The 18583-nt window shown below is 43.9% G+C and overlaps 1 protein-coding gene across 5 annotated transcripts in view; it reads right to left on the reverse strand.

Moving 5' to 3' along the window:
• LOC121598570 (fat-like cadherin-related tumor suppressor homolog) overlaps nt 1-18583 on the reverse strand; it is a 166394-nt gene that overhangs the window by 4354 nt on the left and 143457 nt on the right. For 3 of the 5 annotated variants that reach the window (XM_041925592.1, XM_041925593.1, XM_041925591.1), the window contains exon 4: nt 3659-4628. In XM_041925592.1, the coding sequence (XP_041781526.1) occupies nt 3659-4585 (927 nt within the window). In that variant the 5' untranslated portion in view covers nt 4586-4628. Of the gene's footprint in view, nt 1-3658; nt 4629-11960; nt 12448-13594; nt 13682-18583 lie in introns of those variants that run through there. The other 2 variants (XM_041925595.1, XM_041925594.1) reach the window with 2 other exon arrangements.

Here is an 18583-nt window from a genome sequence, read left to right on the forward strand (position 1 = left end):
CAAACTAGTGCGCCGCCCGCAGGATACTGGGCTGAAATGCAATGATGGCATCAGAGCGATATGGAAAAAAATAAAATAAGAAGATTCCTTATTCTATCTCCCGCAAGAACCACCGCTCCAAGGCACTGCACAGTTGAGAGGTGCGTGCCTACGCTGGTGAACCGTTTATCACACAATGGGACAGTAGACTGGGTTTTTTTTTTTGTTGCCCCTATACAAATCCCCATACCTCGTAGGCCAATGGAACCCAAAGGTATAAAGATGGGCGTTGTGGCGGTATCGGTTGAGGTTGTGACGGTCGTTCGAGCGATGAAACCTCCGCGTACCCAACACATGCGGGGTTTGTGCAAACGTTCCCAGGAGAAAAAGGGACCACCACTTTTTTCTCGCATTAGTTCGTCGGGTTAGCCTGACCGACCCGGGAATGACCCAAAAAAAATTGGTGCGGTTTTTTGCTCCCCGCATGTCCCGCACTCAATTTGGTTGCCCTTGCGCATTGGAATGTATGATGAGCTTTTGACGTCAGCCGATGTACAGTAGCAGGCGAATCGTCTCCCTCCGGTGGCGCGGTTACCGATTTTAAGTGAATATTTTTGACAATAATAATAATTACTGTACATTCCAGTGCACACTACAGCGAGATGGAATGCTGTGTTCACTTGGCAGTAAATATTTCTGCAGCTATTGACGGTGACGACACCGTACAAAGGTGCTATTAAAGCATTCTTGCCCTGTTCATTGCTCCAGTGTGCTACACAAACGAACCGAAAGACAAGCCGAAAAAAAAACTTGCATTTCGAAACATTTAGCACCACAACCTTCAACGCATAGACGGACAGCTTCTCCGATGTGCAATCGTTCCGTAATGGATGAAAACTCTGACAACAGCATCGTCCGAAGTCTGCACAGAACTGAATCTCCCAAGAGCCATCAGTAACCAGTGTGTGCGTGTGTGTGTGTCTGTCCAACAATGTCCAGAGCGCTCGGTATCGATCGGGTGACAGTAATGGCACTGTGGTGGACCAATAACCCGGGAAAAAGGTCAGCCCTTATGCTCCCGCCTTCGCTTCCCTCTTTCATCCTTCCCGGCTGCCCTAAGCGATTATCAGCGCAGGGCAACATTAATATTGAAATTCCTTTCATCTTTCGAGCATTGCAATGCACAGCGACACACAGCAAACGGGAGTCAGTCCGTCTGTCCGACGGTTGCTCCGTTTTCTGAAATGGGTCCAGTGTACCGAGCGTCAGAAGAGATATTGGCATGACCCATTTCATGAAACTCTCTGTTGCGAGTATGTTTTTCGGTACAGGGTGGTTATTATGCAATGCTTACCCCATCTTACAGCAAAAAAACTGTGCGGTTCTAGCATTCTTGAAGGCATTTTGTAAATGCCAAAACTTGGAAGAGGAGAAAATGTCACTTTAACAAGGAGATGGAAAACAGAGCTGTTCCTGTTTTCTAAGTGGGACATATCTTTCATTAAAATATGAGCCCTTATTTCGATGGCTGCTGCAAGGAACCCAGCGATGCTCTAAATTCCACAGCGAAATAGTAATTATTATTTGCCGACGGAAAAAGATAGTTTATGGAATGTTATTTTAACAGGAATTTCTCTTGATTGTGGAGCACAATATATTGCCAAATATGCAGAGTTTCTTGCCTGGTTTATGTTTATGATTTCAAATGTGTTGCAAGAAATTAATCTGTCCAGGATTTCTGTTTAAAAATCACAACTTTATGGCATATAATTTCCAAAATCAAAAATATAGCTTGTTTTTGGATTAAGATATAACTATTGGCAAGAACTGGCGTGAACAATTCATTGCATTTGCTGCAATGTCCGAAGTTTTATTTTGTTACAAACTACTCTCTTCTCTATTAAAAAAAAAACAGTGGCGGCAACAACCCTGCTGTAAATGCAAATCCAGCTTAAAATATTGACCAATACAAGGCTAGGCAATATTTCATGCCACCCATCGACATTTCGGCAACCCGCAACCACGCTTCGTTGCATGATGGGGCAATATTTTCAATTATTTTATTGATTCACTCATACAAAACGTTCGTGTCAAAAAAAAGAAAACAAAAACCACTCAACAAGAGAGAGGTTTTTAGGGTACATCTCCTTAGGGGAAAGCAAAATAACCTCTTTTCAGTGGGCTGCAATAATATGGATGGAAAATAAAGCAAAAATTTAAGCTGCAAATTAAATGCTTCGCCCCCAAATGTGGTCGCCAAATGGAGATAACTGCCAATGACAAAATATGGCTAAAGGGACGAGGAGAGAAAAACGGTTTGATCCTAATTTAGTATTCCCGATGGGACAATAAATAATTGAGCCGCGATTTATGTACATCCCGTACCGCGGTGGCACCTTGGGTACTGTGGCACATTTGGTTTGGAACATTGAAATTGGAGAACAATTATTTCATTTAACGCAGCCCACATCGCGCGCAAGCAAGCTGATGGAGTGGATCATTTTTTAGATATTCTTGTAATGGCGCCTGTGCGTTTTTGAATTTATGGACTGGAATTGATATTGAGTCACGGTCAGTTCTCAAATTTGGCAATTCATGCGCTCAAAAGATATTATAGTTACTCGAATATACGAGCAAGAAATAACGAAAGTCGAAAGTTATATCACATGTAAATTATTACATTTTATTGAGATTTTCTCCATTTTAGAAGGTTCCAACCAGAGTTGCCAAATGTCACTGTCAATGTCATACAAGAATCTGACTGAAACAAAATCCATGTCAGCGTCACGAAATAAAATTGTGACGACCAGAGGTGATATTCCAAACGATTCGTGTGACCAATACATGTTTCGTGACATTTTTGGTCAGTCATTATGTCATGACTTTTTTACTGTGATCACTTCTGCAAAATGTCACCGACATGGGCATGACAAATTTCGGCTGAAACAAAATAATGTCAGCGTCACGAGCTCTTCTGTGATGATCAGAGGTGAGACTCTAAGAGTTGGTGCGACCATCACATGCTTGATGACATTTTGTGCAGCCAAGTCTTGGTCAGTCACTTGGTCATGACATTTTTAGTCGGTGATCATCACGATAGTCATGAGAGATATGCGGTGCGTGCGAGTGGTTCCAAGAAACAAAATGAGCATAGTTTCTCGCTCTGTTTGACCGGACAGACTATCAATCCAGGCAGAACGAGAAACCAGGCTCATTTTGGTGCTTGGGACAACACGCCAAGTATGTTCCAAGAATGTCGTGATTATCACCGTCAGAAATTGTCGTATCCAAGTGATTGATCAAGAACAAATCACTCAGCAATCAAGTTGGATGCTAAACAAAATGTCATCAAGCATGTGATTAGTCCACCAACTGTTTGAGTCTCACCTCTGATCATCTCAGTTGTATATGTAATCTGATTTGAGTTTCGTTGCAGTCATGAGTGTTGGTTACTAAAACAGAGGCATTTGGCAGCACTTTTCACATTCAGAAAAAGTAATGCTTATGCATGCGATGGCGTTAAGCTCGACTTGTCAGTCTGAGTACTGCACGCACGTTCCATACTTCATACATGAACTCGTGATGCTCATGACATTTTCAGCAGTCTGGTTCCACCAAGACAAATGCGTACGTCCAATAGATTCTAGTAATCATCCTTCGTCCTGTGACCGCAACTTACCTGCAGAACCTTAATTTTCACCCGCGCCTTGCTCGCCTGATTCCGGCTCGTTGATCCGATGCCGCGATCGTTCGCCACCACCGTCAGCTCGTGCAGCACCCGTTCCGCGAACCGGAGCGGCCGCGTCAGCGTTATCACGCCCGTCGTCGGGTGGACCGCGAACTGCTCCGTCTCGTCCAGGATGCTGTAGTAGATCTCGCCGTTCAGCCCCAGGTCGGCATCCTCCGCCACCACGTGCAGGATGCTTTTGTGCAGCGGCGTATCCTCCGTTATCGCGACCGCGTACTCGGTCGGGTAGAACAGTGGGCTCAGATCGTTCGCGTCCAGCACCCGCACATCGATCGTCGTGTCCGCCTCGAGCGTGGTGCGGCTTTTCCCTTCCCGGCGCGTCCCGGTCGCCTTCACCTCCAGCCGGTAGCTGTCACCTTTCTCGCGGTTCAGCACAATGTTGTTGGTGCGCAGGCGGATCGCAAGAAACACAAAATCGCCGACCGCGCGCTCTTCCGCCTTGAAGAAGCGGTCCTTATCGCCCGCCACTATCTTGTACCGCACCTCCAGGTCGGGCGTCACGTGCAGGCCCATGCGCGGCTCGTTCGGCGGCTGCACCGCGTACGTCTTGATGACGCTGTTCTCCGGTATCGACACATTGTACACCGCGTGGGCAAAGTGAAAGCTGTACGGTGGTGGTTGCGCCGCCCGGCCCGATGCCGAACGCTGATGGCGGACCGGTTCGGCCGTAACGTCATTGCTAGTGGTGCTTACGGCACCACCACCAACAACAGCATCAAGGAAAGTGCCGCTGCTGCTGCTGCTGCCGGCGATGTAGGGAGCGGGGTCGCCTAGAGCGCGCGCTATCACTTCCACCAGCGCTAGGAGGAGAAGTGCAAGTAACCGCGCTCGTGGCACTCCGCCCACACCCGGTATCATCTTCAGCTAACCGTTAACTCATCTTCGAACGTCAGCAGAGCATCTACGGGGAGAGAGAGAATGAAAGCAGAGAAAAACAGCATTAGTAACACACATCAGGAAAAGTCCCTGCCCAAAAGGAAAGCAACTTCCAAATCCCATTATCCACCATCGTCATATCGCGTGGAGGACGCGTGGCAATGGAAATAGCATCCTCGACGGGGGATCCTATTCTTCGCACCCGACGCAGGGACCGAAGATTTGATCGGTGGAATTACATCAGACGACACACACACAGCAGTAGCGATCAGTAAGATTGGGGACCGGGGGAGGGTCAGCTATCGAAGATGTCACCGTTTCTCTATTTGTGGACCATCCACCGCCGCCATCTCATGCATCCTTGATTGAGGAAAATTCATGAATGAAATCTCTTATCTTCATTGAGCAAACAACAAGGCAAAACGCCCGTCTCTCGCTCTCACACGGTCTGAGACGTGCGATGAGCTCCCTATGCGAGGTTTATTATTCCACGTGGTTAAGCGGGAAAATGTCGCCCACTTTGACGGCACGGGTACTTTAACGTCCGGGAATACCGGGGGACGTACTGTGTGTGTGTTACGAGAGAAGGAAATTTTATCTCGACCATTACCGCTAAACGATTACGGCACAAAAAATCACGCACACACACACACACTGAGGGCAGATTCGGAGTAACACATTTGGCGGGAGTCATGCGACTGCTGATTCTGGGCACTTGGAAATTGAAATGTTTCGTAACCCATAAAGTGGTTATGTGGTGGGATTCGGCATGAAAGGATAATTGGCTGGCAGGAAATGTTTCATTTCGTCTGTTCTGGTTAGGCTCTAGCACGGATCAAATGCAATAATTAGGATTTCAACATTTTATTTTTACATTTCCCGGGAAGAAAACCCCATTTGGATTTGGACCAGTTTCGAGAAGGAAGATAACAAAATTTTTTGATGCTGCGTGTGCACAATCAAAAACTTTTACATTTCCTCCGGGTTTCTTGCAAAATGGGACATCAATTCTGCGGAATTCGACGCGAAAAAAGTGTGGAGCTGATTGGTTGCTTTAAATCAATTCCAACGGTTCCACTTTAGGGGCGCCAGATAAAAAGTAAAGCTACCCCGAAACCCGTGCCAGCAATCAAATTAACTTTCATTCTCAGCATTCTCTGGGCGGGGAGCACGTTGGGGCACAGCCCGGAAACACACGCAGAATACATGAATGTAAACGAAGCTTTCCTTAGCAATTGGATCGCATAGAGTGTTCCAGTCGCGCGCGCTGTCATCCATTTGGGGCTGTGCGCTATAAACGAACACGTTCCGGGAGGAGCTTGTGCGTGTGTGTTTGCGCATATAAAAAGCACGCGATTGAGGAAGGACTTTAGCGCTATTATTTCTTAATGTTCTCCCTAGCTCCGCTTTGACCAGTCGCCTGGCGGGGGAGAACAATGTCGTCCGCATGTTTTTTTGTACGAAAATCAAATCGATACACATATCGACCCCATCGGCCGAGGGAGGCGCGCGTGCCTTAATCAGAGGGCTAACGAGTACCAGAGCGCCCAAGCAGGCGCATCAGGATAACGAGCGTCCAAGCGCGCTCCAACACAGACTGAATTCACTCCAAAAATATCCCACATTCAATAATTCGAGAGCAAGCTAAATCCACTCCTTATCGATGTCGCACGATCGTCTTGCATGGGGCGGCGGAGCGGGTAGACGGCAGGACATAAATTATGTTTCCCTGACCATCACCATCACATTCCGTACCACAAAAAAAAAGGATGAGAGGTTACACGGACGCGTGACCAAACCAGGCGCCCAAGGACGTGAGCGCCGATCTCGATCGAACGTCTTTGCCTTTCGGTGGGTGGGTGGGTGGGGGAGGGTGTGGGTGGGGGAGGAACAGTAGTGGGAAGAAATATCATCATGATTATGTTGAGGGACACGGTACACGAAACTAACGAGAACGTGGAAGGGGAGCGAGGAGCAGCACATCGTAATTCGGGGATTTCCTTTTTCTTGTGTGTGAGCCTTTTGTGAGTGTGTCGATATGTATATTTTCCCCCCGCTCTGTTCAGCGATAGGTCTGGACTATCTTTGTCCCGTAGAAATGAAAAGCGACCGTGGCATACACTTATCGGATCCTTTTTTACTGATGTGTGTGTGTGTGTGTCTGTGAGAGCTATTCTTTGGAGATTTTTGTAGTTTTTCTTTTTTAACAGGCACCGTGTGCAAGATAAAGAACAGCGTAAAACATTCGAACACCGTGGCTATCGGGTCCAGGAAAGTGTCCAGTTAGCGCGATGGAAAACGTGCATGATAAGTTCGGGCGGTTTTGCCGTCCATCGATGACGAAGCTGTACAGCAAAACTTTTCCCCCACGGATCGTCTGTGTGTGTGCACAGTGGGACTGGCAGAGAGAGAGGGACGTGCTCTTTCATAATGGTATGGTTTATTTTATTTTTGGAAGATAAGAATGGGTATCGTTTTTATTGCCGTTGAAAATATCCTATAAGTCAAAAATTATAATTAAATATCCATAGTCAAAACTATCAGCAGTTCTTATTTGAAGAGTTGATAGCCAGAACTAGAACCTGTTTTTATTGATTTAAAATAATAATATAGAATTAAAGTAAACACTATCCTATAATGTTATCAACATGAAATATGCCAAATGAATTTGGGAAAACGCCTAAATGTATGCAACATGTTCATCAAATGTTGTTTATTAAGGTTTGTTTTCAATACTAATTGCGAATTAATAATAAACGCATGCAAAATAATCAAAGGTCATTTTAAATGATTTTTTTAAGCTTTAGTTATAACAAACCATCATCACAACTCTGCTTCGCTAACATTATCAACACAAATTAATTGAACTTTTTACTTCTCATGAAAATATTTACTAATTTGTCATAAATTATGTTGAGGCTATGTTTCAATTTTGACCACTCTTACTATCACTTTATGCCAGTGTATTACAAACCAGAATGGAATGATAAGGGAAAAAGTTTCCCCATGTGTGGGAACCAATACTGTGACCGTGCCTGTGTACGAGCCAGCCGACCCAAACCCACCAGGTCCAGGCCCAAGGCACCCTTGGGCGATTTTATTATCACAAATATATTTCTTTATTATGTTATCCTCGTAATCGTATATATATTTTTCCGGACCGGCATCCGCCACAAAAAAAAACCCCTCTCGTGTGTTCGTGCCCACCAAGCCGGTATGTGTGTGTGTGTGTCGAGGAACTAGTGAGTTATCCTGCAGAGAAACACAGTGTCGCAAACATGTCATATGTAATCGAATACATGCCTAGACCGTGTATGTGTGAGTTTGATTTCATTGTACTCAACACAGCGAAAAGCGTATAACACTCCCACGAGAGAAGGAAACCCAAATTCAAACCAACGAGAACAATAGCTTGGCACAGATCGATTCCAAATCATATTTGTAACGATCGTTTGCCAGTGGACGAGAAAGTCCCTCCCAACAAGCAAACCAGGACAAGATGTTTTATTTTGAAACTTTTTTTTTCTTTCTTATGCCTTACTCCTTACGTTCCCGTTTGGAGTGAGCAAGGAAGTTGGGGGGAACGTTAAAATTGGGATCAAATGAAAATGCACCCAATTCGATTCCAGGAAAACCGGAGCGATCGGTGAATACATTTGGGCAACCTTTTTTCCTATTGCGATTCCTATTGCTGCATGAGAATTTATCAATCTTGGTCCACTTGTGCCGGTTGTGTCCCCGATGAGCAAACGATACGGAATTTGATTTCATTTTTCTCCCATTTTGGTGTACCGATAACGGAGCACAGGACACAGACACACACACACACACTTGTCACAAGCCACTAAGCGGAAAGCGGTAAAACAACCAAGCGCCGCAAAGCGAGTGAAAAACAACTGGCATCGACTTTTGCAAAACATTTTGCACTTTTGCACTGTTCTTTGGCAACGGAGGAGCGCCCTTGGTGTGCTCGAGCGCAACGGGAGCAAAAACAATCGCAACCAATTTGACCTATGCTGCCGGGACCACACACACGAGGTACCGGTAGACGGTTGTGTGGATGGATGGATGGATGATAAATTGTCACAGCTTCTAGGGAGCAGATTTTTATTTCCCTCGCCCTGGCCCTGGATCTGGTCGTCATCTTCCATTTTTCCAACAACGTTGTGTTGCAACTTTGCTTTCGAGAGCCTGTCTGCAATTGAACTGCTTCATGTTTCGTGTTCTATTTTATGTTTTCCTGTTTCCATCGACCCTACTGCCCCGTCGTCCGGTAGCGGCCAAACGACACGTTCCATGTCGTGGCATCAAATAACAACGAGTACTTGTGAAGATTATGTAGCCAGGGGTTTGATTCTTCTCTCCTCCTTCCATTGCTACGCGTGCTACTAAGCGGTCTTCAAATGTGTCATACTTTGTCCGTGGGGCGTACTTTTTTCCTTGGTTTTGTTTTTGTTTTGGTCAGATGAGCACATTGCTGACACATCTTCATCTTCATCCGGCTGACAGGACGGAAGAAGTTGCCCCGCGGCTATGATAGGAAGATATGCGGAAGCGGAAGCGGTTCGACGACAGCTGGAAAACTTTGGCAGCGAAAGCAGAATCAGATGTTTTCGTTAAGTTTTCTGCTCGCGTTGCGTGGAGAGGAAATGAAAGACATATACATTTTTAAAAGCAAAAGTCAGGCAGTGTAAAGCAATTGTTGAAGACATTGTTTTAAAGCCCATTGTTTAAGGCAATAAAAATAGAAAAGTAGGGAAAGGAATTTTATTTAAAAAATTATGATAACAATATTTAAAACGGATAATTCAAATAAATTCAGCATAAAATGAAATTGAACAACAACAAAAAAAATACATAAATAAGATAAAACAAACCACAAATAGCAAAAATTGGAAACACAAAGGTAAACAAACTAAACTAAACTAAACCAAGGTATAAAATTAAACAATGAAGAAATAAACGAAAACAGTTATATCATACAACAAAAAATAAATAAATACAGCGAAAGAAATTATACAAAATAGACCTATAATATCAGTATTATTGAAACATTATCAATACATTTAGATTCGAAACCTTCTTTCCTTCTTTCGAAACCATTTAGCTATCACAGTTATCAACAAATCTAGTCAAAGCTCCAAAAAAGAAGAAAAAAAAACACTTTTCAAAACTTTTAAACTCGATTGACCGTAAAAACCCACCCATTTTTTGTCGACCGAAAGAAACACAAATCGATCATCTCGACGAGGGTGTACACACTGCAGCAAAAGGTGCTGCTAGCAAATAAAGTGCGTCCCCATGATTGGCTATCCGTCTTTCACTGCCCTTTCGCACCGCAACACCATCTCTTCCCCCTGGCAGACGCCTCCTGCATCGTGGTTAGCTATTTGAGAACCTATTTTCACGGCCACTTTCCCGCTTACTTTTGTCACAAACCACAAGCAAAAAGAATGTTTTTTTTTTCTGCATTAAGCAGTAGGAAAAATCACACTTTTCTAAGGAACCATGGGGACGGGGGTGTGGTCCGAAAGGAAAAGATTGTCCAGATAAAATTGGTTGACCATTTATCATAAACCGTGAGGGGCGCTACAATGGACAGCAACGGTGGGAAGTGGTTTCGTAACCATTATTGCTGTCAAGGGTTTCCCGCTCGAGGGGATATGGGGAAGGAGGAAAATGTAGGAAAAAAGAAGATGATGGAAAAAGTAGCCGCACAGTATTTTGGAACGCTTACAAAATGCTGTAGAAAGCGATTCACCATCAATGGCGTGAAGCGGGCGTTTGGCTACAAAAGTTGTGAATGGCGCAATGATACGGGCCGGCCCTACGACGTGGACGATGAACTGCTAAGGCAATGCTCAGCAACGTAAGAAAAATATGCAGAGATGCTAGATGGATTATTATACGGGGACATTCGGAAAACTTAATTGCCAATCTGCTTGTTCTTCGTGTTTGTGGCAATAATACTTCACCACAAAAAAGGAAAATTGAGGATTTCATTAACAATGTACAGAAGAATGTCGATCACCGGAGGATACCCAGAACAAACGTTTGCAGGTTTATCGATTTCAACTGTTAACAGGACCTTAATGACTCTTTGCATCTCTCAATGTTTTGTAAGCCAATTTTTATTCAATATTGAGCCGTGATATACAGGGTTTTCCATGGGTTTTCATAGTAGTGGGACACTTCCTAAACTTTTCTTCTTATTGGAAGTGAACTTCATTTGTTGGAAATTGAACTCTATGACATCCTGTTTTGGACAGGGTGCTTAGAAATTCCTATTGTATTTGTCCAACTAGGGTAATAGGTAGGGTAGGGATAACAAAGAGTCAATAAAGTGTCCCACCGTTATGAGAACTCCTGGTAAACCCTGTAATATCAATATCTTATTTTCGGTAAAGTAAAGGTATCGCATAGTTATGAACAAGAAAACATTGTCATCTGAGGCCTTGGGTGGTTGATGTCTTATCGGAATTGAACCTTATCGAGTAATTAAAGAAGTCTATACAGTAATTTTCAATGTTGATGTTCATGTCAGAAGGCTTAACAAATTTAAAAGAATGACAACATCTACTAAAGATGTTAGTTTTGCTCCCAATATATCATCTCGATCGATACGGTTGAGTTGTAATGATTGGATAGCTCCCGGTTAATCCAGCTTCGGATAACCTACGTGCTTCTACAGTTGAAGCACTTATATCTATTTTCTGTTTTGTCCTTCAATGTTTTTCATAAGGATCTTAAAACATTTGCATCGAAAAAAACCAGTAACACTCCATTTCAACTGAGCAGAACCAATCAAACAAATGGTCCTTCGAACACGATCAAACTTTAAAACTAAAACATCTGCTGACATACTGGGCCAAATTTACGCTCCCAAACGATCACATACACGTACCCAGTAAAGTGAAACTGAATGAAAACGAATTTATTGTTTCTATCGTTCCAAATGGTTGCACCCGTTTGGATGAGACAACATATGGTGTGGGGTTATTTTTGCTACCATTTCAACTGTCAGTCAAATACACACATATTTTAGAAGACGACTTTAAACCCTCCGCCACAACATTCGCTGCTCAGGCAACTGGAACATCACTGCTCATACACACGCTCGGGTGAGTGTTTACCGTTTCAAAGATTATTATGCGCTTTCTGTTAGTCGCAGTTAGACGTAAGAATGCACCAGATGCACACAGCTCGCACGTACACGTAAACAATTCGACGCTGGGAGATCTATCTTTTTTTGTTAGGATTTATGTTTTTTCCAATTCTTCAATTTTGACCATCACTGGAACCTAATGAAATAATCAATCGCTTCCCACAATGCTTCCCCAAAGCTACCATTCGTTACCTCTTGAAGCGCGCGTGGCCCACTTTATCAACGCCTTCAGAAACTCTTCGACGCTGGTTGTGGTGTTTGCTGCAGCGCTTAAGATGAAGACTAAACTGGACCTCTTAGAAGAGGAAAGCCGCAACCGATCCCAACCACCAGTACACACACGCTTCCGATAGCAATTTCTATTTGACAAACACTTCGCGGTGAACGCAAAGCGGACTGAAAGAAGGCACAATCACACTCACACACCGACACACTTTCAAACACCTTTTTATTTTAACAAGCACCTTTGCGAGATAATGGCGACAAGAAAATGCACGATTTTAGGTTTGAAAACAAAATCACAATTTCGAAAAAAAACGACACCACACAAACACAAACGCAAACGGGCCTAAATTTGAAAGGGCATCAAAAGGGCTTCTTTTTTTTTGGTTTTTTTTGTATTCTATTTCTTCCATTCACTTTAAAATTCACTCCACAGAGGGGGACGCTCTCGGTTAAGCTGCAAAAATTTCAATCAAGCAGCTCGTTATCGGCTTCCTTCCGTGCCCGTGTTGTATCACTTTAATTAAACATTTAACCCCCCCCCCCCTTGTTTTCCGCTATTAAACATTCATTCAACGATTGATCCGGAAAAAACATGAAATGGGAAGCGGCTCCCGGGACACACCGCAGCAAAGAACATCTGTTTCGGAACTGGAAATTTCGGTAAACAAAAAACAACAAAAAACAACACGCACCCGTGGGTCGGCAGTATTCCGAGACGAGACACACAAAAACCCTTCCCTGCTCGCTCGCTCTACCTGTGCCCGCGCTCTCTCTCTTCTGTATACACCTTTCCAACACTCAGAAACGCACACATACAGCAACAACACTTTACGGTGCAGCATGATCCGGTTTTGCTCGTACAACATAAAGCGCAAAGACATACTCACACACACTGACGCACAAGAGAGCATAAACTGGGTATACTGGGCGACTGCGTAAACCACATGCAGCCTACCAGCGCACACACACGTACACACACCAACACACCGCGGTGCCGCCGACACACGCGTTCGATCTTCGACTCTTCGAGCGGGCCCCGTAAACGCAACGGCTCGATTGGAAGCTGGATAGAGCTGGGCGTGCATGCGAGTGAGCGGGACGGCGGACCGACGGATACACACACAGCATCAATTTGCCAGCAATGCAGCTGCTGCCCCGTTTTGTGCTGTTTTGTGCTGGGCAAATTCCAGGAAAAATGGAAGATGGATCAAACACGTTTTTGCCCGTTTCGAAATTAAAACCGGGAATTTCATTTCAGGCATAAATTAATTGTAACGCTGACGTTACAGCACTAAAACACAACAAAAAACACTTCAAAAAGATACACCGAGCCACAACCACAGACAGCGGGAAGAAGGGGTTTCTTCGATGCAAAATTGCAACCAGCACCACCGAAACGACCTGCAATGCACTAGGCACCTTTAACACCTACACGAAAGCCACTTTTGCCCGTTGCGCTTTCCTTCGCAAAATGCACACCCGCAATTAATTGAAATAGTTACACTCTTGGATCGCTGCGTGAACAACCCAACACTGAAAACCCGATGCAGATTCACCACACAAAACAAGAGAGCGAGAGAAAAAAAAACAAAAAAACACACTCGAAACTGATCTTCGCCAGCATAAAGAAGCGCGCGTCCGCCGAGAAAGACCTTCGCCGTAAGCGACCGCGAGCAGCGAACTAATGTTGCGTGCGGGAACGGGACGCGAACAGAGCCGCCACCACGGTGCTGGCCGGCTAGCGCGTGTGTTGGTGAGCGGGTTTTAAATGCACTGTCGCTTGTATACGCTTCTTGTGTGTGTTTGTGTCTGTGTGTGGCTGTGTGCGTAAGTGCTTTGTATGCCCGTCGCTGGCTGCATAGCATAGGGCAACATAGGGCTTTGTTTTTTTCCTCTCTCCCGCCCTTTTCCGCCTCCCTTTCGTACCTTTCTGTCCTGCTACCCAGAACCCGCTTCTCTACTGCGGTCGATCCGCCGGGCCGAAGGTAGGCGAAATCTTTAAACGATTGTGACTCTGGGGCGCAGACTTACGGTGCGGACTGGTGCTGTGATCGGTTCACTGCAGGTCAGCAAAAATTATCAACAAGCGCCCGCGATGCGTAGGGCGCATTTCCTACCGGGTTTGTTTAGTGCGCCAACGGAGGGGGTTGTTTTCTATGGTGTACGGGTTTTTTACTTCTTTCCTTTCGTATGCAAACTAAAAATTTGAAAATAAGGCAAATTAGAGGGTTTCAATCTGTTCGATTGTATTTTGGAAAGCAATTTCTTTTTTCAATTCAATTGATTTGCTCAATTATTAGATTGGATTCAAATTCAATGAACGAATCATCAATATGCAAATTGTGGAAGTTAAACTCACAGACGAACCAAAAAACGGGGGACACGAATATAAGGTGGAAAATGTATTTTTTTAATGTATCTTGTAATCTTACTAGTGAAACAATAATTTGATTGATTTGATTAATTGAAGGGGCCTCTTACTATGAAGACGAATTGAACTGAAAACACGACTTTAGAGTAAATGTGAGGCTTTAATCAGATCCAATTCCTTTATTGAGTCCATCTTCCTCCTAATGAAATTCCTCTTAATGTAGATCAATGCTTAGAATAAAATACAATTGAAGGCAGTCGGCCCAAAAGTATTTATTAAGAGTAACAAAAGATGAAACATAAATTTGAACGCAGTCTAATGCTAGAAGTCAATTAATGGAGTTTACGATAAATAAAGCATTTGAATATTGATAATTGTTAGGATCTAACATGCTTCATGTCCGTTTAATAGCTTTTGTACAGTCAACTCAACTGATGATACACATTGGGGTTGTAAAAATATGTTTATTTTTTAAGATTTTGATATAAACGTAACAAAACCTTCAAATAATGGTACGGTTGAACATCACAAACAACATCAATGTGCTTCATTTTCAACAACATTAAGCTTCTAGTATCTAATCGAATAATGGAAACATCTTTTAAATCTTTCAACTATTTTTTAAACATAAAACATGGAATATAAGTTGAACAAAAAAAAATAATCATTTTTATCAAACTTATTTGTAATGCAGTTGAATGAGAGGAATATTCACATTTTACACGTATCCGAACCTACTTTGTAACTGTTTTGTCCCAGCCCTATTGCAGAGGCTCCCGATTGCTAATGCTTGAGCATACCATTGCTTTATCATTTTTATTGATCACCCCAAACCAATCTCCTACTCCTCAGTGTTCGATGCCCCTCTTACTGCTTACATGGGTGCACCATACATGAGCATTTGAACGAGATTGTTCATTTTTGATTGGTAGTTTTTTATTCACTTTCGCTTTCCCTTCCCTAAACTTCTATTTGTGTTCCAGATTCATGCGATGAGCCCGAAAAAAAACTCGCGTGCTCTATTTAGTTCGAGATTTTGTTTAGAAACACGGTAACCCTCCTCTCCAGCAGTTGCCGCCTCCATGAGTGAAAACAAACGCAACCCCAGCCACCATTTGAAATACATTCACAGACACAAACACATACAGGAGAGAGGAAAAAAAAAAACAACTAAGATAAGATAAACTCCAAAACATACTCCTCCGGGGATGAAGAAGCACACCGGGCCACCACTCCCCGTTGAAGATAAGGAAACGAAACGAGCGATCGAGGACAAGCGCAAGCCAACGGGAACAAAATAAACATCAGCGCAAGATTAGTATGCAACTGCAACGGCCGGGGTATGATCGGGCTGTACGGTTTTAGGAATCAAATTTCGAACAGCAACAGCTACTTTGTAATGAAAAACACTTCACGACCAAAAGGGCAATGGAACCGTAAAAAAAACGCGTTACGAGTTGAACGAGTGGCTCACTAGTGGCAGTTCAAGTGACCGATTCGATGGTTGTTGGAGCTGTTTTTTTTCCTTTCATTCTTTTCGGGGTACTGTTGGTTGATTACGCTGACGGTAGCAATAATGAGGTTTAAGATGGGGATGGAGCCCCTTACGGCAGTTTTATAAACACCTTCCAGTCGGCGAACAAACCAAAAAACAACGAAATTCAAAGTTGTAGAGACATATGCTTATGTATCGGATTTACACACACACACACACACACACACACACACACACACACACACACACACACACACACACTTACACACACACACACACACACACACACACACACACACACACACACACACACACATTAAGACATATCAAGTTCATTGATGGAATGGAATGATGAGGCACAAAAGCCAGCGTTTAATTTAACTCAGGCACTGGAAACACAAAGAGTCTTAGTGGGGATGGGATTTCTTTATTTACACTAAGCGTGAAATTTGATCACGATGCTATCTAATGTCAGTTGGATTGACTCTCCAAACCAAGAATTTACTTTAATTTCGGTCGGTAGGGAAGGTTCATTGAATGGCGGAAGTAATTAGACGTTTTGTGGACAGACAAATATAAGCGTGACAGGATATTGAATGACTTCCGATTGATCTTGATTGTAGGCTGGTGTAAAGCTTCTCCCCAAAATCCAAGTAAATACCACATTTTGATTTTTATATTTCAACCAATTTAATGTTTAATTACTGTTACCAAAGCTGTCAAGTGCAAAGGTAATAATGCATGCCAAAGTTTGATCTTCGCTTACATGGTAGCATACAACGATGTGATAAGGTGTACTTTTCGACTCCTTTACAGTTTCGTATGTTGTTCGGTGATATTAGGTCAGAATTACATTTTCAATTGCTTTAAAGCAGTTCTGATAAACACACAAGTAACTAGAGTCTTTGACAGAGGAGGCGTGGTAGGCCCAAATTGAGGTGGCAAGATGGCGTGGAGGCGTCCGCCATTAAGGCCGGGATAACGGACTGGCAGACGAAGGCGCGAGACCGTGAGCGGTTTCGGACACTCCTGAGGCAGGCCAAGACCGCAAAGCGGTTGTAGCGCCGGATAAGTAAGTAACTAGAGTCTTTTAGTCTGAAGCTGGATCTTAGTTATTCTACCCGATATGAAAATTTCAAAATTCTCATCTCCTTTTGAGTTTCTCGAAGACATAATGCTGAGTTGAAATGTGATCTTAAACTTCACGATTCTTGCTAGATTTAACATTCCGTAAAAAGGATGTTTACACCTCTCCAATTGAATTGACATGTTATTGGAGAATCAAGATGAATCATTGAAGAAGCTTAATAACCTTTTACGATGATGGCCGATGGGGCGGTCCCGTGGAACAGTCGTCAATTCGAACGACTCAATAACATGCCCGGCAAGGTTTCAATCCTAGAATGGACCGTCCTCCCGCAGCAAGGTTTGACTATGCGGCTGTGTGGTAATCAATGAAGTCTCGAAAGCCTTATAAGCCGGCATGTCCGCGTAGGACGTTACGCCAAATAGAAGAAGATGTTTACCGATGATGCTCCAGATTTTTCATATACTCGTCTGGCAAGCAGGAGCTCACAATAACTCGAAGCGATCATGTTATATTTAAATTAAAAGAAAAAGACGAATTTGTCTTCGTGTATCAAAAATTTAACACACATGCACCAATTTTAGAAAATATACAAGTTTTCAGATGAGCGTTCAAACCCTATCATCATCAAAAAACAGGCGACATTACCATGCACGTACCGCCATAGTCACGCAGCCGACAAATTCCCACCATTCAAGCCCACCATCGCCATCCCGTTTTGCAATCGACAACAGAGCACCAAACGAAGGAAGAAGAAAAAAAACTCCATCCTTATCTGTGCAACTCTAAGTGTGCCCCTGTCCGTTCTGGATCACCCCGATCGATCGTTCTTCACTGACACTGCATGCAAATGGAAAGCCACTCAACCAAGGCCAGTCCAGAGCAGCATGTATGGGGGCCGTCGCTTTTAAAAACTCAACTTGAAGCATTTCCACAGCGGGCATCCACTGCATGGGAGTGCTACAACTGTGTGTGTAGCATTGCACCACGCACATTCTTCTGCTACAAACAGCTCTGCTTCTCGAGCGAGGCCACTCGAGAGATCGAATCGGAAAAATAAATACTGTTTACCAAAAAAGTGCGGGGGAAAGTCGGACGCAGTTGGTAGTGGATCGGATAAGCATCGCTCTCGCCTTCCGGGTTGTGGGTTGGAATTCTTTGAAGCCTCGTCCCCCGGACCCACACCGGACCAGGGAAACACACACACACACACACACACACACACACACACACCAATGGGGGGCACAAACATCTGGTTCTATCAAACTACGGATACAACGGTGGAAACCGAGCCGCAGGCCAGTGTTGGGATTCTCGCAAAGGAAAAAAGAATCTCGCCTGACCATCAATGGCGTGAGGTGGCGAGGTTTGTGCTGCACACATTTTTCAACCACCCTCGACTTGTATGTGTGTGTGTGTGTGTACGTGTGGTAGGAAAAGGAAGAATAAAAAACAGGTAAAAGGAAACTGGCACCGGAAACATGCTAATGCACTTCCTATCATTGCATCCGCGAGCTTCTCAGCTATGGTGGTCTTCCCCCAAACCCAGAGCAGGAATGGGCATCTACAGTTTTCCTGACAGGTTACATGCAAGGAGGCGTGTATATGTGTGTGAAATCAACTGTTCCAGGTCAAGG

This window comes from Anopheles merus, chromosome 3L, assembly GCF_017562075.2.
Source record: "Anopheles merus strain MAF chromosome 3L, AmerM5.1, whole genome shotgun sequence".
Classification (NCBI taxonomy): domain Eukaryota; kingdom Metazoa; phylum Arthropoda; class Insecta; order Diptera; family Culicidae; genus Anopheles; species Anopheles merus.